The sequence below is a fragment of the Pseudorasbora parva genome, chromosome 10 (assembly GCF_024679245.1).
Source record: "Pseudorasbora parva isolate DD20220531a chromosome 10, ASM2467924v1, whole genome shotgun sequence".
In the NCBI taxonomy this organism is placed as follows: domain Eukaryota; kingdom Metazoa; phylum Chordata; class Actinopteri; order Cypriniformes; family Gobionidae; genus Pseudorasbora; species Pseudorasbora parva.
In genome coordinates, this window is record NC_090181.1 from 26,821,778 (window position 1) to 26,843,999 (window position 22,222).

Here is a 22,222-nt window from a genome sequence, read left to right on the forward strand (position 1 = left end):
TATTATATTATATATATATATATATATATATATATATATATATATATATATATATATATATATATATATATATATATATATATATATATATATATTTTTTTTTTGTTTTTTACATTTATTAGTACATAAGCACATACATTAGGCAGCATTTATTTATTCAAAAATACAGTAATATTGGAAAATATTACAATTTAAATTAACTATATCCTATTTTGATATATTTTACAGTGTGCTTATTCCAGTGATGTCAAAGCTGAATTTTCAACAGCATTACTCCAGACTACAGTGTCACATAAACCTCCAGAAATCATTCTAATATGTTGATTTTCTGCTCAAGAAACATTTTTTAATATAAGCATTAAAAAAAATTGTTGAAGTTGTGACGTTTTTTCAAACGTTCTTTACTGTCACTTTTGATAATTTTAATGCATCTGTGCTGAATAAAAGTATACATTTCTTTAAAAACATATAAACTGACGAATTTTTGAACAAATATTAGACATTAAAGCTGCAGTCCGTAACGTTATGCGCTCAGTCTATGGCGAGTCACGCAGGGACTGTGCTCCTCCGCAGTGGCTCCTACAAGACCACTCTGAAATAGTTCCAATATAAATACTTATTATAAGTGTACCATAATCATTCAGGGTAAGACAAAAACACGGTTTGGAAAATGGATTCATGTTGTACATTCTCATTATGTAATTTTTTTGTAAATTTTGAACACAAAAAAAAGTCACGGACAGCAGCTTTAAAAACAATTATATATTATTGCGTATTATACAGTATATAATAATATTAAATTAGCATTATAATATTATGTAAATGTTAGATGAAGTCTTCAGTCATAATTTAAAGGTGCACTTTGTAGTATTTTTGCAGTAAAATATCCAAAAACCACTAGGCCGGTGTTATATATTTTGTTCAGTTGAGTACTTACAATATCCCAGATGTTTCCAACTATTTGTAAATTGTCAGAAAATTGCTATTTTAACTAAGGACCAGGACGTTTCAGCTTAACGTTTGAGGAAGTCGCCTGTCAATCGCGTTATATCTGCGCTACCCTCGGTTTCTGCTTTTATTTGGCAGGAGCGCTTTACTCTTAGCAGTGTGAACAAGTGAACGCACGGAGTAACGTCATAACATAATTTCCAACACACTTAAATGTATCTAATATGATAAACAGAGCTGCATTACCTCAAAATCATAACCGGAAGAGCGGATCAGTGCAGGCACCAGGCGACTGTGTCCCGTCCCATCATAATAAAAGTCACGGTATTCGCGAGGCGGGTATTTGTTTAACAATCGCTCCAGCAGCTGTGTTCAGCTCCACAACACCCGGTCCTGCTCTGCTTTACACTACAGTAACGTTAATAACCGCATGCATAAACGTGATTTCGGCCCGAGTCATATTTTGCACCGGCTGTGAAGTGAAGACCACATGTCCCAAGATGCTGCGCTCAAACTTTGCGTCATCAAACTACGCCTTTGTTTTGAATAGGCGACATCTAGTGGACGGAAAGCTGCATAGTGCGCCTTTAAATACACAACTTAAATCACTAAATTAGGTGAATTAAGCAAAATAAACACAGTGTGCACTGTGGAGTTATATACTGTATCGGTACTCCCTCTATTTTGAATTGACTTAATATGGCCAAATACACTGTGAGCATTTTTAAGGATACCATTGTGCCATCTCCATCTGCCAGTGTTTAAATGACAGCTAACTGCGCTTACTGAATGGGTATAGACTTGCACTCGCTGACAGGAAAATGGAAAACAGCATGCATGGATTGCTGACTTGAGGTCAGTCAGACAGTGGCAGGACTTCCAGGTATAAATATAATTCACCTTGCCGTTCCACTGCAGCCACTGAACAGCTCTTCACTGAAGTCAGAACAGAGACGATCTTTCAAAAGTCCCTTCAAAAGTTCTTACACAGGTGGTAAAGGTTGTTTCTTCTTTTCCAAGACTGAAGGTTTAAAAATAAGACCAAAAGACCTCGCAGACACTCTTTGCTATCTGGACCGAGTCTTGCAAATAGACTCCCAATAAAACAAAAAAGCCAAACATATTCAAACAACTGATAGCATATAAATAAATATAAACAAATTTTGTCAGGGCATGTGCAAGGACTGTTTGGAGGGCATTAATGTCTGTAGGACGTGGCAGTGGTACTCGGTTCAAGCCCAAAGCTGTGGTGATGGAGTAGCTGTGAGTTAATTACTGATTACCTCTGGGGCCGTTCACCTGTGAGCCCATCATTACCTCACACCCACGCCAAGCAGGTGCCATCCCTGGTTGTCCGCCACGCTTGTCTGCTGTGGCATGATTCCCTGGCCGGGCCTAAAACCCTTTCACGGGAACCGCAGGAGCACATGGCACAGCTCGAACCTTAGCATCTAGCGCTATCCGGCCAGAGGTCAGCTTCTCCTTTCTCTCCCCCCACTCCGTTGGATTTGGAGCTCTTTCTCTGGCCTGGCCTGAAGTCACGGGCAGGGAAACAGCTGGCCAACGCCTGCCCGCTTGGACATGGCAGTTCTAGAGCATCGATAGTGGTGCCCACCACACCAGCTGATCCTCTCCCAGGGTCCCTGTCACGATGATGTCTTCATCGCTAACCGGAGCAGACGCCCGCTCCTGGCAGCAACTGGAGGTGACAACAAATCCAATTATCTCCCCTCCATGGAGCCCAGGCAGCCCATGCCGGTGTGACAGAGATGAGGACAGGGACAGGCAGTGCCCTGCCCACCTCTTCCCACCCCTCCCCTGATTTTAGTGGGCAAACACACAGACTACTGCCCCATCACTCCAGTCACAGGGACAAGAGGACAAACAGAGGGCTCATGTGGTCTACATATGAAAAACACAAATATTGTGTGTGTGTGTGTGTGTGTATATATATATATATATATATATATATATATATATAGAGAGAGAGAGAGAGAGAGAGAGAGAGAGAGAGAGAGAGAGAGAGAGAGAGAGAGAGAGAGAGAGAGAGAGAGAGAGAGAGATCAGATTTTTTCCTTCGTTTTTGACTTCATTGCAACTACATGAAAAAAAAAGTTCTTCTTTTGAACAGAATTCCTTCTGATTTAGAACAACATGAGGATGTGTAAATGAAGACTGAATTAAAATATTTGCGTGAATTATTACAATTTTATTTAATTTTATTATTTTGAGCACAGCATGATAAATTGGACAACCATAATCCTGTTGTAATCCTGCTGTCAGTCATGGTGGCTTGTCATTGACACAAATGTCCCACCATATGGAGATCTTTTATATACATTAGCCAGAAAACCTGATTTGTGATGAGTGTTTTTTGCTACACGCCCTAAGTTAACATTTATAAACCAATTATATATCCATATACAAAATTAGCTTTCCTGGAAGCATTAGAGGTATGTGTTAAATGCATATTAAAGAAGAAATATTGATTTTTTTATCAGTGCTTATAGGTCATCTTCACCTCTGATGAATAGCCAAAGAGGGTAAGATAGAGTGAGAAGGAGGGCACTACAGCTGCACAGTTATGAGAAAATGTATTATTTTTCTTGATACTGGAAGCATTATTATTAATTATGAGTGAATCATCAACCAATTCGTTCAAAACATTGATCCATGTAGCAAAGAAAAGAAAAACCCAATACGAGAAACAGTTGATTATCCTTAGATCATTATTAATAATTACTCAACTGATTTACAACACAGATTTAAACTTCTTTTATGTGTTTCTTAGAAACACACCCAATATTGCTCTGGCTTAGGTGAGAGATTGAAACATTAATTTAATGATTCATTGAAAAAGACTGATTCATTCAGTAATTAAACACCACTGATATGTCTTGCCTGTAGACATGCAATGGCTGGTTGTGCTTTGGAGAGTTATTAAACTATTAATTTAAATGATTTGTTCTAAAACACGGATTTGTTCGCTAAATGCCAGTGCTGTGTGTTGCTTTTAGACGCTCAGCGATTTTGCTGTAGCCCAATTAATACTATTTTCATTTGTGAAGCTAAAATGGACAAAGTGCATAAGTTATATACTCAATGTTGTAGTAAGTTACTTAATGTTAAATTAAATGTTTATTATTGGATTGTTTAAATAGCACTCAGCCAGACATCCTGACTTTATACAGTATATTAAGACAATAAGCCACATCACATTGGCCCTCATAGCGGCATTAAAAACAAAACTTCATGTACATAACGCAAATGTCTGTGATTGAACACTCAAAGACCTAATAGATGATCCATATTCATATGCAGGCCATGACACTGCAGTCCTGTTCATTTGAAAGGGAAGAGAAGATTCCCTGGCCAAAGCCCTTCTGATAAAGGCAGTGACTCACAGGTTTCATGATATTCAGATGAGCCTTCAATGTGGTTGAGTGATGACACAGGGCGCTTGAGCATGGAGTTTGTGGACATGCCCAGAGGGAAATTCTGAAATTCTGATGGACCAACTCATCCAATGGGCCATTTCTAGTGGAGTAGAGGGAAAAGATAGCACCCAATCCCATCAAAATATAAAGCAAAGTGTTCCAGGCAAAGGCTTCTGAGACAGCTCAACAAAGAACCACTGAAGCAAGGGCTTCTCACACTTTACTGTAGCTTTACCTTACCTGTCTATATGGATACATACAGTGGTGACCGTATGCATTAGCATAGGAATTCAGACAGATAGTTCACTTTAAATTGAACATTTTCCTCTCCGACAGAGCGCTCAAACTGTATTTGGTTCAGATACAGTTAAGATATTTTTTGATTAACTGTATGTTTGAGATCAGCCTAACATATTCATTTATTTTTAAATAAGCAAGCAGCTGAACATTATACAGCTATAATGTAACTTTATTATTCAGAATTCATAAACTATGGAATACAAATGGAAAAGGATTACTCCTACATCCAGGATATCAAAATAGACACAAGATCAAAGAATGTAACATTTTCAGTAACTTTTCTGTCAGCTTACTGTTGATCCCCGTTTGTGTTCGCAGACCAAAAGTCGAAAAGTTAGAATGTTCACTTATTGGAAAATTACTAATAAGATTAAGTGTCATTTTCGGAGTCGCTTCATACACATTTGAGATCGTCCACATGATTGTGTCCATTTCCATTTTGTATTGCCGCCGCAAACTCTGGCACCACAACCTCAAAAAAGGCCTTTGCTGCTCGTCAGTTTGTTTTTCATATGCTCTACCTACAATCCTCAACCCCCACCCCCCTTTTCACCCTCAAATGGAAAAGAGGATGAAAAAAACAACAACAACCTCTACTTCCTGTGAAACTGTTGGTCGCACCTCTGACTGCACTGACGGGGGAGAGTAAAGCCATTAAAATGACACGGAGACAGATCATGTGTGACACTTCAAAGGGTCTGGAAAAAGCTGGAAAACTGAGCAGCGCAACCTCCTCATCCACCCTCCGGCAGGGAAAAGAGGAGAAAAAAAACACAAAGCCGACAAGCACGCGCCGCATGGTCAACACAAGCACCCAGAGACTCCCGCGCTCTCCTCTCGGCCTCCCCCCAGACCCAAACACAGACTCGTCCCCCGCGACTACACGTCCAATGATTACACTATTCCCTCTCTCGCGCTCAGAGGAGCTAATTAATGCTTTAATATGCAAATGAGTGCCACAGTAAATTACACAGCTGGCAAATATGCCTGTTTTGCCCCCAAAACTACATCAGGAAATGAGCAAGACTGCGTGTGGATTCTGAATGCAAAGATACAGAAGGTTTATTTCAAAACTGCGAAAAGATAATTTCACCTCAAAGTTTTGAAGGCGAAAGGGTAAAAGTTTATCTTTAAGATCTGAACAGGTTTTAACAGCTGAAGGCGTCTTGGACAGAAATAATTAGAAAAGTCACTTTGAATGCTACATCAGATTCTATATTTAATTTTACACAGATGAAAACAAGGCTGTGAGGGAAGCAGAAGCCCTATTTAAACTAAGCGCACGGTCTAAACCGCACAGCGCAAGTCCACTTAGGGTGTGGCGTGCCCTAAAACCATGTCCAAATCACTTTTTCAAGTGCACTCGTGCCATATTACTAACATGCTCTATAAAAAATAGGAGTTGCACGGTTCACAAAACCCATGGTTCAGTTCGTATCACGGTTTTAGGTTCTATACGGTTCTTGTTTTTGTCTTTTAATTGGTAACACTCCAGAAATTTACTTCAGCATATGATATATTTAACTATCCACAATTTAGGATACAGCATTTAAAAGTTATATCATGTAGTTGTTGTTTCGTAACTGGCTGTCTCCTGCTTACGCTGTTCAACACATTGGCGTAACGTTTTTCATGTAATCATGTCAATTTTGATCAGAACAATGCACTGTGGCATGAGCAGCATGAGCAGCTTTTTGTCCAAGCTTCAAAGGCCTTAAAATGTATAAATTATTAAAACTAGAAGCTTATCTTAAAGGGGGGGTGAAATGCTGTTTCATGCATACTGAGCTTTTTACACTGTTAAAGACTTGGATTCCCATCCTAAACATAGACAAAGTTTCAAAACTAATGTTGGACGTTTGATGGAGTATTTCTGTGTCAAAAATACTCCTTCCGGTTTCTCACAAATTTCGGAGAGTTTTTTTCGAGTATGGGTCGGCTTGGCATCGATAGAGTGGGAGGTCCTTGTATGGGCCATACGGGCTCTTCTCCCGGAAGGGTGCGCAAGGCGCGTGACTAGAGCGAAAGAGGAAATGCACGTCCATAAACACTCTCTCAGGTGCAGATGCAGTCGTCCGTGAACACTATGCCAGTTATAGTCCGCGCCGCGCTCCACTTTATTCCTATGGGTGAAATCAAGCTACTACAACGCTTCAGCACAGCATTCCGGGAAGGCAGCGCTGCATTTGAACCGATTTGAACCCAGAAATGACGGGAAGCTTCACAACATCGCTTCAGTCGCATCGCAAAGTGGATTTTCACGGTCACTGTGATAAAAGTTCGGTCGTGCTTTGGTAGCAGCTGGTGAGTAAAACTGCTTCAAATGTCTATGCTGTTGGCTATGGTTGCGTGAGTTAACATCAGTAAACGACACGATCGCGTGCTTCGCCATTCACACGCTAACGGTTACTCCATTGATGTTCTATGTATAACGTTACACTAGCCTGACGTGCAAAACCGTTTTGCTTGCTACTACTAAGGTTTAGTCGCATACAATAGTCCATAAAACGAATCATGTCCTCATAAACTGCGAGTAAATACATACAAATGTTGACAGGCCACTAAATATAGTACATACCACAGAGACGGACGTCCTGCCAGTGTTGCTGTTTCTCCTGTTCAATTTATTTCAGTCTCCGAATCTGATTCTGGATCGATAGCCATGGGTTTCTCCACGCTTGAGGACATCACCACTTTGTGTGTATTCGTCATTCTTTAGCTCCGCCCACACGATACGCCTCCAGGCGCTCGGTTTTTTCCTGGAAAGACTCGGTACAGGCTATATTTCTTTTAGAAATATAATAAAACTAAAGACTTTTCGGAGATATGAAGGATGCAATACTACTCTATAGGTACTCAAGATTGACATGAGATTGACTGGAACTGAGTGTTTCACCCCCCCTTTAACTTTAATGTTTACATTTGTTTACTTAACATTTATCATGTGAACTATACTTATACAACATGTTATATATGCATGTGTGTTTTGGACAGAGGGGAACACGGTCGCATTTGCAGCAGATATATGCTGCCCATCATAAATCAAAGCATGAGAATGACAGGTCTCAGAGGAGAACACCGGAAAAGGTGACAGAATGGACGATATTCGTCTGTATTTGCTATACACGAGCCGCAGTTCAGCTGCGCGAGACAAACGCTGGCAGTGTGAATGCACAACGGGCATGCACAGTTCTCGCTCTCCATACATACGCACTTCTGCCCTGCCAACGCACTGCTTGCGCGTGCAGCTGCCGTTATACGGCGCTGACGCGTCCTCCCAACTCCGCCCAGCATTTCTATCTCTCCCACCTGCCATTTCTACATGCGACATGACCTGCAGCACTCCACTTTTACTCTCTTTTACTTCTTTTACTGTATGTCCAAATTGTCCATACACAACTCTTATTTTCCATAAAAAGGTCACCCACTGTCTGAGTTAACACAGGCCCGGGCATGAGGCTACATTGGGCATGGGACGAACCATGCGACGCACAAGCTCCGAACCGAGACAAGCGACCCAAGCGGTTAGTTTTTTTCATGTACCATGCCACACCTAAATTTTTTTTTTAAATAATAATATTAGTTTCTAGTGGGTATATAGAGTCTAGTTTCGAAGCAGAATGACTTCTACAACAAGATATTGGTGACAAGTGCTCTCTTTTTCATGACAGTGAGAGCAGATGCAAAGAAACAGAGGGATGTGAGAGTGTGATTTTGTTTAGCTTTGATAAACATATGACACTTGACTGCTTTGCTATATACGGCTGTTATTTTCATGCCCTACAACCATGTGAAGTTGATGGGAGAAGATTCTGTGAAAGTATCACTAAAATATGGAACATGTTACTCACAAACTCCAATTCTTTAATTAAAGTTCAGGCCACAAAGAACTTTAAAGCTATTTTTGCAGTCACTGAATGTGGAAGAAGGCAATGGAGAGGTAAAAGCAGAAACAAATATGAAGCTGTGGAGCAGTTGTAGCACTTGCAACACCTAGGATCTTTGAGTTTTATTCAAAATGATGACATAAAAAACCCATAACTACAAATTAAAATGAAATTAGACATAGGAGCAATGATGAGACAAGAACTTGTTTGTTTTCCCATGACTCTTAGAGGCACAAATCCTATATTCAGTTATGTTTTTTGAACATCAAACGTCTGTTTCGCCATCACAATGGTGATTTTGCTGTCTTATGTGGAATCAACAATTAAAATCATAGAATATCATAATTTTGGCAACATTTGTAACTGATATTTAATTAACTGCAATAACTATTTTAATTATTAATGTTTTTAATCATTAGCCTTAACTGCCAAAAATATGTCACACCCCATTTTCAGAACTAGCTGAAGACATTACTAAAGCTATACCCATTAACAGATGTGGTATTTCCTTAAAAAATATATATTTGCACAAAGCCACAACAACCAGAATGAAATGACCCTTCACAATAGAGAACACTTTAAAATAAACTACATATTGCAATTCATCAGTTACTCACCTGTTGAGTAATAAAAAACGCCCTATCTGCATTGCTTTCACAACATTTCAAATCCCTCAGTTCTCATCATCTCAGAAACACCAGGCCAATGTTTATTCTTGTTTTATTACGAGCTCTGCCACATTCTCTTTCTGCCTCCATAACTGAACTCTAATAATTTGTGGAAATGTCATATTAAAGATCCTTTTGTTGTGGTAACAACATAATTCTGTTGTGGCCACGCAATGTAAAGTTGTGACTTCAAGATCCAATGTTGAGGGAATTATATATTTTTCTTCTGGCTATGATTTCATATGTTGAGGGAATGGCATCTATTTCTCATGGCCACAAGGTAAACAACCTGCATGACCATAGCAACCTGGAATTATCCAAAATGAATAGGCCAATAATAATATAATATCATTCTTTCGACATAGGATCTCAAAGCCACGACTTTGCATAGCCACAACATAATGATGTCATTACCCCCAACAAAATTATCTTGTGACCACAAATAAAACTCTTGAACTTGAACAACTTATTATCATGTTTCCACAAGTTTGTGTGATGTACTGTACATACAAATTAATATCTTGTGGCCACGACATATCACTTTCCCAAAGGTTTATATGTCGCGACCACAACAAAACTAAGTTAACCGAACATGTCCCCACCCGGTCAAGGTAGGTTCGAAATTTAGCATGCTGCATGTCAAACTTTCTTGCTCATTGTGACAACAGCGCTGCTCCCACACCAAACAAACAAACAAGTGATTAGTGTATGCAATTTCCAGCAAAAACCATCCAGTTAGGTCTAAAAACACTTTTTAATTGGCTTAACATAGTGAATCAGGGAAAGAAAAAAGAAAAAAACATTTTAAAAAGAATGATTAATGATGTATTGAATTATTTTATTTTTAAAAAAGTATTTAAAAAAAAAGAAAGTTACATAGTGTACCTTTAATGTTTGTTGCTAGAAAATAAATTTTCAAACGAAACTGAGCTCAATGCAATACTGTGTGTGTGTGTGTGTGTGTGTGTGTGTGTGTGTGTGTGTGTGTGTGTGTGTGTGTGTGTGTGTGTGTGTGTGTGTGTGTAGCTCATCATAAGCAGCTCATCAGAGGTCCCATGAGCAGGACCTGCTCTCTGTCTGCTCACTCACTCAACTCCAGCCATCATAGAGTCAGACACCATGACCAACCACAAACATTAACCAACTCTTAGTTCCTCTTGGAGTCTGTCCCACAAGACCACCTGCCCCTCTACAGCCCTACCTGCCTCTCTAATGATCCTAATGAGAGACATCACAGCAACCTGCAGTGTGCCATGCACAACAACACTGACTGTAGGCAAACAGCAAAAAAATAATAAGATTGTTGTACATCATTGTGTTAAAGAGATAGTTTACCCCAAAATAAATGAAAGTCAGTGGGGTCGATGTGTTTTTGGACCCTATTGACTTTCAATGTATGGACAAAAACTGTTCTTCAACATATCTTCTTTTGGGTTCCATAAGGTGGAGTAAATTGAGTAAACTGTAGCTTTAAGACAAGAATGTTTTTTTTCTTAAAATTCCAAAAAGAAAACAAAATTGTTGGCATACACATAGTAAGAATATTCAGCTGTGAATAGCACAGCTCAGGTCTCGGAATAATTTGATGAGAAATGTTGAAATTTCTTCTTACAATGTTCATGAATGTGTAAAGAATGGCCTTAACTAAGAGAAATTACTATAAGCACCTTGCTAAAGAGATGGATGGTCCCAAATTTATGCATTTCCTAAGACTTCCACAATGAATATTTTAGATCAGTAAATAATCAATAATTAACATTAAACAGGCCATTGATCAAATGGATGAGCTTCAACAGACACGCCAAATCAGATGTTGTAAACAAAGACCCAAGGACCTACATTCCCTCCCTACCACCTTCCTCTCTTTTAAATATGCGCATGTAAAATTGTGCCACACACACACGCGCGCTTCTCTTTTGAAGAATGAAATTTTCGCTTTTCTCAGTCCCAGGGAATTTTACGAAACTGAATCAGAACACTTGATCTGACCACCCACTGATTTCTGATGGAAAGATTTGCTTTTTAATACAATCGTCAGTCGTTCTGCCACGTTGTGCCTGGCCCAGACAAATCCCAGCAGTGTGTCTTCTTGTACTGCCACAGTGAAATGTCTCATTCTCCATCGGTTAAATACCACCCTGCTGTAATCTATCACGGTGGAAATGTTAATAACATTGTCCTCTGTTTCAGCTGAGCTTAAATATGACACATTTACACACATTTAAGACAGATGGCACGTTTTCAGGCCATTTATCGATGAAAATATATTTCGAGGTGTAACTGATTGACAAGGTAAAAACATCAGAATCAAAACTAATGACTGACATAAAAAATAAAACAAGTTCTGTTTCAAGCTTTAGAATCTGTTTTAAAGAGAGCATTCTGTCCTTTCACGATTTTAATTAACGCTTTAATATGCAAATAAGACAGAGGAGATAAAATCATGACAAACAGATGGCAAGTTAACTTTTTCTGTTCTGGCATGTTCTTAAGTTGCAGTATAATTTTTTTTTTCAGGGCTTTTGCAACGATGTGTGAACAAGCAGCTCTAAGAGATCAGCAACAACTTGTATCTTCGCCTAACTTAGAATACCTTCTCTGTCTTTTGAGTTTAACTTTATTGATACAGAAAAACGCAATGGCAAACATTAAAAAATTTCGTTTGCATCTCTACAATATTAATTATAAATTTGTATATATCCAGTTTGCCCCAAAGTCAATGGATTTACATCGTTAGACCTGGGCTAACAGGGCGGTAGCATACAGAAAATTGTATTTGACTATTATTTTTGTACATCAATAGACCATACAATAGTATTCAGAATTTCAATATTTGCAGCCCTAAACAGCAACGTCCCCATACTTTTGACCAGTAGACAAATAAAAGATTTTGTCATTGTGTAACTGGGCAGATTTTAGTTTTTCTTAAACATCTATAGCTATAAGTGTACTTTAGTGTTAGTTATTAATTAGTTATTAATCTCCAATAAAACAAATATATAATATATACATAATATATACTCAAATATATACACACTAGAACATTTTGCATGATTATTATGCAAGTTTTTAATTTATTTCCAAGATACTCCAGTCCTAAAAACTAAAAAAAATCCCTATCCTTTTTCATTAGAATCCAATAAACATATGTATGTAAAATGACTTTTCTACACACTGAGATAATCAGAATAGACATCTCACCTTTTCCTCTTTTAGGTGTTGGTCCAGATCCAGTCTGATGAGGGAACGGTTGATCTTTAGGGCCAGTGAGAGAGCCATGAGACCCCCAGCAAGCACCTGGTTCTGCCGTACATCCAAACGCTGGATCTGTGGACTCTCTGCAAGGATCTCAGCTAAAGACACGGCACCTGGTTGCGTTGAATACAGACTTAGTTATAAGGTGGAACAGAAATTAACTGTACCGAAGAGATAGAAAAGCAATATTACGAACCCTACCCTCGCATGTTATTCCTGTGGCAGCTAGGCCAAGTTGCAATAAAGAGCGATTGATCATGAGGGACTCCTTTAACGTATGAATGCCTCTGTTTTCAAGGTTGTTTTTGCCAAGGTTTATCGTTTCGAGTGTTTTTAAGCGGGGCTGAAAGAAAAAAAAATGTTAAAGAAAACATGCACTGATGAGCTTGTTTTTAAATCACTTTCTATAATTTAAAAGTGTCCTTTTTTCTGTGTATTTAAATCCAATTATGGATGGTGAATTTGTGTCACTTTGAGAGCTTTAAGTGTCACACACCGTGCCGTGGCAATAGATTGGCTCTCAAGAGCATATTACCCGCGTCATTTATGAAGCACGATTAGCAACCATATAAAGCAGGAGATAGCGGAGCACATAAGGGAAAAGCCATGTTGCATAACAGAACATGCACCATGCCAGCTCGCTACACTCATTATTCTCACTTAGTCCCCTGCTTTAAGTGAAAAACCACAGACAGTTTAAAAAAACAAGCTCAGAGATCAACTGACAATTCATATGCATCCCTTTTACAACACATAAGCACGTAAACACCCACGCATCGACATGCACAGTACAGACACAATCAGCCCAACCAATGTCATTTATTGTCATTATATATATATATATATATATATATATATATATATATATATATATATATATATATATATATTATATATATATATATATATAAATGCATTATTATTATTTTTGTTTTTTACCTGTAAATACTAAACTTTATGGGATAGTTCTACCAGAAACTGAAAATGTTGCCATCATGAACCTTACTTCATTTGTATATTTTCTTTTGTTGAAAATAAAAGAGGATATTTTGCGAATATTTTATTTCCACTGCAATAGAAGTCAATGGGATTTAAAACTGCTTGGTTACCAAAAAATTTCAAAATATCGTATTTGTGCTCCAGAAGAAGGAAAAAAAAGGGGGGGGGGGGCAACAAAAGCATACAGGTTTAGAATGACAGATTACAGAATTCACATTTTTGGTAGAACTGTATAATATATATATATATATATATATATATATATATATATATATATATATATATATATATATATATATATATATATATATATATATATAATTCACTATTATTAAAACCAATGTAACACAATCAATAATAAAATAACAATAATAGGTATTATTATTATTATTATTATTATACAATTTCAGTGAGGATGAAAAAAACTATTAAAAAAATTATTAAAATTATGTTATTTAAACTCCAATTAACTTTACAAATATCGCAAGGCATTTTTAACATAATAAACGTTTCAAGTTAACTGAAGTAGCGTCATTCTAACAGCCTATGGCTGACAACTTCAGTCATCCGATTTCCAATTGGTCAGACAAGGATCCGCTGTAAAATGTGGATAACATTGTGATTTAATTATGTTCCGCTGACATCAGAGAGTTCTGTGTCTGCCCAAATAACCCATTTATTCGCTCTCTCTCTTCTTCTGCCTTTAAAGAAACCCCAGGAAAAAAAAAGAAAGGTTAATAACAACCCTTCCTGTGTCATATTCGACACGACCAGCCATTGGACTAATTATATTCATTATGGCCGCATGGATGTCTACTTATCCTTCTTAATGACAGACCACATGAAAAAGCCCTCTAAACACATATCTATTATTTAATCAAACTGTTCCCATTTGGTACAGGCAAAATGGAATGAGCAGGCTTTATTTTTGGCCTGAATGAATTCTCTGTGAACACGCCAAAGGCCGAGAGAAGAGAAAGCAGGCCTTTAATTTGTAGCTTTTGATTTGAATCGCCATTCAGATGACAGAAAGGTACAGTTTATTCTGACAATCAGAGCTGCTGAAGAGGAATAGATATTATTAAGGATTAGAGATGAGCTTTCCAGTAAGGATGAGACAAGCCATTTCCTTTTGTTCTCTTTTCTTTTCTCTCTGTGTGTCAAACTCTGTAGACCACAAAAAAAAGAGATATATCCAGTAGCTGTCGTGTTGACGGTTTGGGTACTTCCTCTCCAAAGCCAAGCAGGGGCCACATGCAGTGTCACTTTTCGTCTTTAATCAAAGCCACACTCAGATAAAATAGGAATGAATAAATAGCTGAAAAACCTTCTGAGTGAAAATCATTGTATTAACTATTATGTGTAACCCACAGTTTATTCTATATAGACCCACTCAAAAATGAAACTTCCCTGGAACACGAAAGGTGAATATTTGGGTGAACATCCCACTCTTTCCCATGTAATGAAAGTGAATGAGGAATAGGGCTATTTCCAAAGCTGTATGATAGCTTTCTGTAAGGAACAGATTGAAATTGAATCATTATACAGTGAAAATCGTTCTTCTAAGTCAGGTCTTTTCAATAAATCGGCTGATCCAGTTCACAAACCCAGTGTGAATTCATCAAACTGATTTGGTTCAATGGCTCAGTAATTCGCTTGCAAAACAAAAATATCAGTGAATAAAAATGTCTGTCTGTAAGTCTTAAATAGCTATCGTGTGGCTTAAAGTGCGAGTGTGGCAACCACATTTTGATGCTATCATGGTGATTTTTCAACTTAATATATATATATATATATATATATATATATATATATCTTGACACCTACAGTCCCCATTCAATGGAATATAACAGAAAAGTGTGCATTCTGAATTTTTGAATTTCTCCTTTTCTGTTCCATACAGGTTTGGAATGACATGTGGGCATGTAAATAGCAAAACTTTCATTTTGGGGGAACCTTTTTTCTTTAAATAACACTGTGAAAGCAGTTGTGAAAATGTTCCAGCAAATTACTGAAGCGCAATCTTCCAGATGTGTTACTTTTCTTTCTTTTTTTCCCCTTCCCCTGCTTTTTAATCACACTTCTTAAGTCTAGAAGTGCTGTTGTAATTAATAAAATTGCACATATCGTATTATCTTTCTCCAAGAGAAAATCTCACCAGAACATTCTGTAGATGGATCATGCCAAGATGAGTGATGCGATTGTTGCTCAGTATCAGCGTTCTCAAACCAGTCTTCTGAAAGCTCAAAGCGTCACAAATCTCCTCCAAACCTGTGGAACAAAGAGAGATGACTACACAAGAGCTGAAACAAATTGTGCGTTTTAACCACTTTTTTTTTTTTCAACCGTGCTATTGGAAGTGCACAATACATCCTCAAACAAAATGTGTGTACCTGAGTCAGACGTGGTATTGTTGCTTAGGTCCAAGGTTCTAAGAGAGCTGTTGTATTTAAGAAGGTCTGCAAGTTGCATGGAGTCCTGGTAGCCGTTGAGGTTGTTTTCACAGAGGTAAAGCTCCTGCAAAGTGACGTTCCTTTTCAGAGCACCAACTAGGGCAAGGATTGAGAAAAATCTTCAATAAGCATGGTGCTTTGTCCTTGCCCGAGAAATGTGTACCAAAGAACTAAACAACAAAAGATGTCATGTAAGACAATTTGGAGGAAAAAAAGAAGAATGCATTTCTGAGAATGCCCACAGTGGTTCATCCAAATGACAACAAAGGCTTATTGAAAACTTTAAGGTTGTATAGGACTAACTCTATTATCATTTTTATTTACATCGCTGTGATTATCACGGTCATCATTTTAATCGTCAACATCATTATGTGTCCCTTTTAGGGCCAGAGAAGCTTTCATGGGCTTTTTGTCTGTGGCCTCACAGAGCTGTCTGTCCAAATCAATGCGGCAGATTTGATCAGACCCTTTCGGTTGCATGCGGAATGCCAACATCGTCATCATACACAGTAGGAACCAAACAGGGGAATCGTTGAATTGATCGAAGGGACTCCACTGTGCGAGTCAGCGAGTCCCGCAATCAGGGCCCCACCGATCAATAGCAATGATCAGAAGCTGAGCGTCCCGCTGGGAAGAAAGAGGGGGGCGGCCGAGTGGCCCCAAAATATCAAATGGATCCACTTGCTGCTAAAAGAGACAGAGCCACTAAGACATAGGATGTGCCACTCCACTCCTCTGTCTCATTTAAGGTCATTTTACTTGGGTTCTAATGCCGTATGTGTACAACATCTTTTTCTTTTACCCAGTAATTTTCAGGGGTTGTCATTTCCATTCAGATATTGCCGTGATTATACAGCAGAGACAGCAAACTGTTTCTATGCATAGTCTATTGACCAAAAAGAACAGTGTAATACACTTACTCCATATAATACTGTATTCCCCAATGTAAAACTATTTTCGAGTGCATTAACCATTCATCGTGATAAATTAATTTAGCCTAAGTTTTTCTTTTTTTCCTGTTTTTTTTTTTGAAGAAAAAAAAATGTTTATCAAATAAAATGCATTACCTTAAAAACACTAAAATTCTTATATTCAATAAAATTCAATATTTTCTAAATGTCGATAAAAAAAACTATTGCGAAATGACTGCATATTCATTAACCGCTGTTATGTGGCTAAAACTTTTTTTTTTCCTCTCGCAATAAGTCATTCCAAAAATCATTGCACCGGATGTTGGAAGGTTTACGTTTATATTGCAGCAACCATATTATGTCATGTATGAGGCGTTTCTGGGTGTTTCTCCCTCATATATGCTTCAAGGTCTTGATAAATTGTGGCTTTTCTTTGTTGCTTAGAATCCAGAATTCCTGTAATTATTTTATCTGTTATTTTGTCTTGTCTTCTGTCCAAACATACTGCCACCATCTATGCCGGGTGACCTGTATATTCCTCAACAGTTTAGGAAATATTCAAATTGCCTGAAAAACCACCTCATGAAAGCGTAAAACTTTTTTTGCGATACATGTGAGTTTTACATACAATTTTACATTGGCTGTATTTTCAATTTCAATTTGAGCAATTTAAAGAGTAACAGAAACACACCTACTGAAGTAAATCCAAAAACACTAGTTCAATAAATAAGTGAAACTGATTCAAATTGGTCTTTTGAATTATTAATAAAAAAAGGGGAAAAAAAATGTTCACGAATCAGACTACACTGAACTACAACGTATGTTTGTATGCATGTCATTCAAGAAAGGACAATTCAAGTTTTGTTGCATTATTTTTTATCTCATCAAATTCAATTCAAATTGTAAATTCAGAACTGGAGTAAAATATGATGTTTGCTGTGGCCATGGTGATTGAGCAATGTCGAAGCAATATAGAAAACACAACAGTACTGCACAGAATTCAGCTTATTTTAAAGTGCTACGTTTAATGAAAAGTATTCAAGTTTAACCAGAATGCATGGCATTCAGGTGTAAGTAGTATTTTTTTTTTCCTAGACTATACCTCGGTCACACACCCCTTGCAATGTAGACAGCTCAATGATCTAGCTCTGTTATTTACCGCCACTTGCTTGTCGCACTCGTACACAAGAACCTATGGGGAAGTTTCCATGGAAGTTAGTTTCTGCCTCATCAGTAAAATCAAATAAACAAATTGTGAGATTGCAAATACAATAAACACATTCCCTTTTTTCTTGAGGTGAAAACAGGCTTCCATAGGTTTTTCATGTTTTAATACTACATTTCCTAAAGTCAATGTTCTTCACGGGACTGAAGAGCCGCCACATCTCTGTGAAAGCTGTGGCTGTAGTCCTGTGATTTTAGGAGGCAAGCTCTATAGTATGGTGCCGTGGGAAAGACTCCATCTCACAGTGAGCTGGCCGAAGTGTCCTGAACGGATCGGTGCAGCAATGTGTAAAGTGACAGGAAGAAGATTACGACATCTAATCCAAGCCCAGTCTAGCTGTTAGGGTCACTGGGCCAAAATCTGCCACTCCTCTCCTTGTCCTGCTTCATCTGTTCCTGCTGGCCAGGCCCGCTCACGGAGAACGCTATTTTCAAACACATGCTATCTGTACTTTAGTATTGACATATTGCAGGATTTAAAGTAGAGCAAGTGAAGCAACTCATAGAACGATATTAGCACTTTCTGCATTGTAAAAAAAAAAAAAACTAAAAAACATTTGAGATTGAGAGCTGTGATTTTTGAAGATAACGCACCATTTGGGGCGACTGTCATGACAGGACTCAAAACTCTGCAGTGGGAAATGTTGCACAGCACTTTCTAGATCAAAACCAAGCCAAATGTCACAATAAGGCCCTCCCTTGTATGAGTTTATATTAGCACAAGATGCAGTTAGCTGTGTTTTTCATGATTTATCTACTTGGTCGAACATTAAAGTCACCATGAAATCAAAATTCTTGTTTGTTTGTTGTTGTTTTTTTATGGAATATTGCAGTTTTATTATAAATGATTTATCTTTGCATATCAAAAGTTGTTTTTAATTTACGTGCCCTTGTAATCTTGAATCAAAATAACTTATCTTCCCTCTCCCTACCTCTCATCCTCCCTCTCTTTTCTGAAGACGCATTCACTGGCATAAGGGTGAGACAACCTGTTACTCACATAATCTCGCAGCAATAGCAAACCGTAATGATCCAATCAATTCCCGATGGGCAAAATAAAGTCTTACATTTTTTCTTGTTTGAGAAGCCGTTTCACTCGAATATACGTCACAAAAGAGAAGAGACTATCACAACTTCCGTTTCATGCTGACATTAATAGGGAGCGAACGCATAAAGAGTCAAACAATATAGTTTCCCATTTCCCACGATGCAACTGCATTTGCATTGCACCAGTGTTAATTTCGTTGACGAAGACTATGACGAAAAATATTCGTCAACTAACCTTTTTCACGGACGAAAACTAAATAAAAACTAAATAAAAAGTCAGATATGATGACGAAGAACGTGACGAAATATAACTGACACTTTAGTCAACGAATAAAAATGAGACGAAAATATATGGGGGGGACGAATGGAGAAGAGATCCAATCATAAGTACTCTTTTTGTGGGCCGTGTTGGGTAGAAATCCACCCTGCGTCCCAATTCGCATACTATCCATCCTAAATAGTATTCGAAAATAGAATTAGTATGTCCCAAATCGTAGTATGTTGAAAAGAGTATTCCAAAGATTCCCGGATGGTTTACTATTTCCGGTCCGAATTCACAGTATGGATCGATGGGCTGATATTGCCCACAACCCATTGCGAGTTGGACGAGGATTCGATTTGAACTACAAACGCGGATAAAAAGCGTTAATAAACTACAAACATGAAGGATGTGCGAGTTCGACGGTTAAGTAGAGAAGTTTAGATAAAGGGGTTTGAGTGACCAACTATCAATATTTAACTTGACAAAAATATATTTATTCAGTGTTGTCCACATTATATTTCACATGCAGCAGCATTGTGAACTTTTGTAATGACACGTTTGGCCATTAACTTTTAAATGATTATATTTAAATCATTATATTTAAACTGCAAACACATGAGGAGAGTCTCTGCATTAAAGACACACAAATGGCAGATCAACGAGCGGCTACATTTCTCTCAGATACGGTAGGAGATTAAACTGAATGTGAAGGATTTGAACTGTGACGAATCTGACGATGATTGACAGGGCAGATAAACGGTGACTGGATGCACGTAACTAAGCGACAGAGTCCGTTAAAGATGGCGAAGTAGTATGTCCCGAAGCTTGCATACTTTTCTGCTACACCCTCAAAAGTATATACTTTTTCTTCACAAAAAGAGTATATACTTTTAGGACGTAGTATAAGTAGGCGAATTGGGACGCAGCACCAGTCAGAGCGAATCTTTGAGGGTAGGTTGATCTATGCAGAAGCAGCCGAGCCATTTAAAAAAGCCGCGGTAAATGCACGCGCAACAGCTAAACAAACGCAGCAGCAGTTACACAGAAAAGACAGAACAGAAATGTCAGAGGCAGGACGAAAACGAAGAATTGACATCTGGTCACATTTCTCATATGACAACAAGGACAATCGTACGCCTGTAAACCGTATGGAGCAAAAATCGCTGGCAAAAACACCACCAACTTGACAGTTACAGACGACTCATCCAGAAATACATGCCAAAGCACGCACGCCAAGTTTATTTTATCAGATAAACCACCGTGTTCCCGCTAGCTGCTAAACTTGGAATAAAATAGAAACTAAAGAAAACCACGTCTGACCTGTATTGATTAGACCAGCGTTTCCCAACCGGGGTGCCGTGTAAAACGCACTTGCACCACGGTTCATCTCACATCTGATGATGACACATCTTTAATATAGGTTGTAACTTGAAAATAATGCTTTATGTATGTTTCTGTCAATGGATACATGTGCTGGCTCCTCAGTGATAGGCTACAACAGCGATAATAAAAGAAAAACTGGCAAAACGGTTTCTCTTTGTAAACTGTGTTCAATGCTTGTCCAGTCATTTCGCCGTCCTCACCCGGGTATATTCACCAGAAGACGCGAATGAGAGCGCGCACGCGCTGTGTGAAGTTCTGTCATCCGAGAGCGCGCACGCGTCCCACAGCGCGCAAATATTGAGTTATCTTTCAAGGCTTGCGCTGAACGGACAAACTCATACAAAAAGTATGTCAACATGTCCATCTTGTTAAGTATCCAAGCAGCCATAGTCTGAATATGCCTTAAGTGAACTTTATACAGTCGAGAAAGACGACGCATACCCCTGTATTAGGTCTTAAAGGGGCAGCAACCTTTAATGTCAAAGAAAATATGAGGACTCACTGCTCTTGATTGAACAGCTTGTGTAAGTTTAATAAGGATTAATCTTTCATTTAAACAGTTAAATATGTAGTTATTTTACATGAAACCGTGAACCTAAAACGTTATACAAACCGACCCGTGAGACTAAGACTAAAACTCTTATGATATTTAGTCGACTAAAACTAGACTAAGACTAAAAGATTTCAGATGACTAAAATGGGACTAAAACTAAATGGTGTGTTATTCAAAAGACTAAGACTAAGACTAAATCTGAATTTGCTGTCAAAATTAACACTGCATTGCACAGAATAGGGTCGCATTCTCAGGCCGCTAGCACCCAAACTTTTTTTCCATTGTAAGCTCGCATACACTTCAAGTAGATGGTTGTGTGCAGGGCATACCAAGTGTGAAGAGAGGTTTGCCGCTCAGACAGGTGTTTTCAAGGTGTAGCACTGTCAGCCTGCTGGTGAGAAGGGCTTTTGACAAGGCCTGTGCGGCGTAGTCCACCATGGGCATGTTGCAAGCATCCAGTCTCCACAGGCAGCCACTCTGAAGAAACCAGACAGTAAACCATCAGAGAGAGAGACAGAGAGACTCAGAGGCCTAGTTTTGCCCTCGCTGCGGACTGGCCTCTCTGTCTCACCCTCTCTCTTCAAAAACCACCCTGTCTACAGAAGCAGAAATGTCAAAACCGGAAAACAATTCTGACGGGAGGTACCCAAAGATCTGCAGGCCATTCCGGAGTTTCATCCTTTAGTCCACCACTTCAAAAGTGTCCAGATTTTTTTCTTCTTTCCCTTTCTTGGGAGATTTTGATTGATCTCAAATAATACTGCCTGAGAGCGTGCCTTTGGTTTTTACCATTGAAGTCCTCATCACCATAAGGTGATGCTGTCTTTCATCTAGAGCGGTTGCTAAATGAACACATATTGTCAGGAGTTTTATGAGGACTATAATGATGTCCATT

The 22,222-nt window shown here is 38.3% G+C and overlaps 1 protein-coding gene across 1 annotated transcript in view; it reads right to left on the reverse strand.

Moving 5' to 3' along the window:
• si:dkey-288a3.2 (protein phosphatase 1 regulatory subunit 37) overlaps window positions 1-22,222 on the reverse strand; it is a 59,390-nt gene that overhangs the window by 16,378 nt on the left and 20,790 nt on the right. The window contains exons 6-10 of the mRNA XM_067454415.1: window positions 21,657-21,804; window positions 15,888-16,043; window positions 15,653-15,765; window positions 12,697-12,838; window positions 12,442-12,608 (exon numbers count right to left, since the gene is read on the reverse strand). Of these exons, the coding sequence (XP_067310516.1) occupies window positions 12,442-12,608; window positions 12,697-12,838; window positions 15,653-15,765; window positions 15,888-16,043; window positions 21,657-21,804 (726 nt within the window). The remainder of the gene's footprint in view (window positions 1-12,441; window positions 12,609-12,696; window positions 12,839-15,652; window positions 15,766-15,887; window positions 16,044-21,656; window positions 21,805-22,222) is intronic.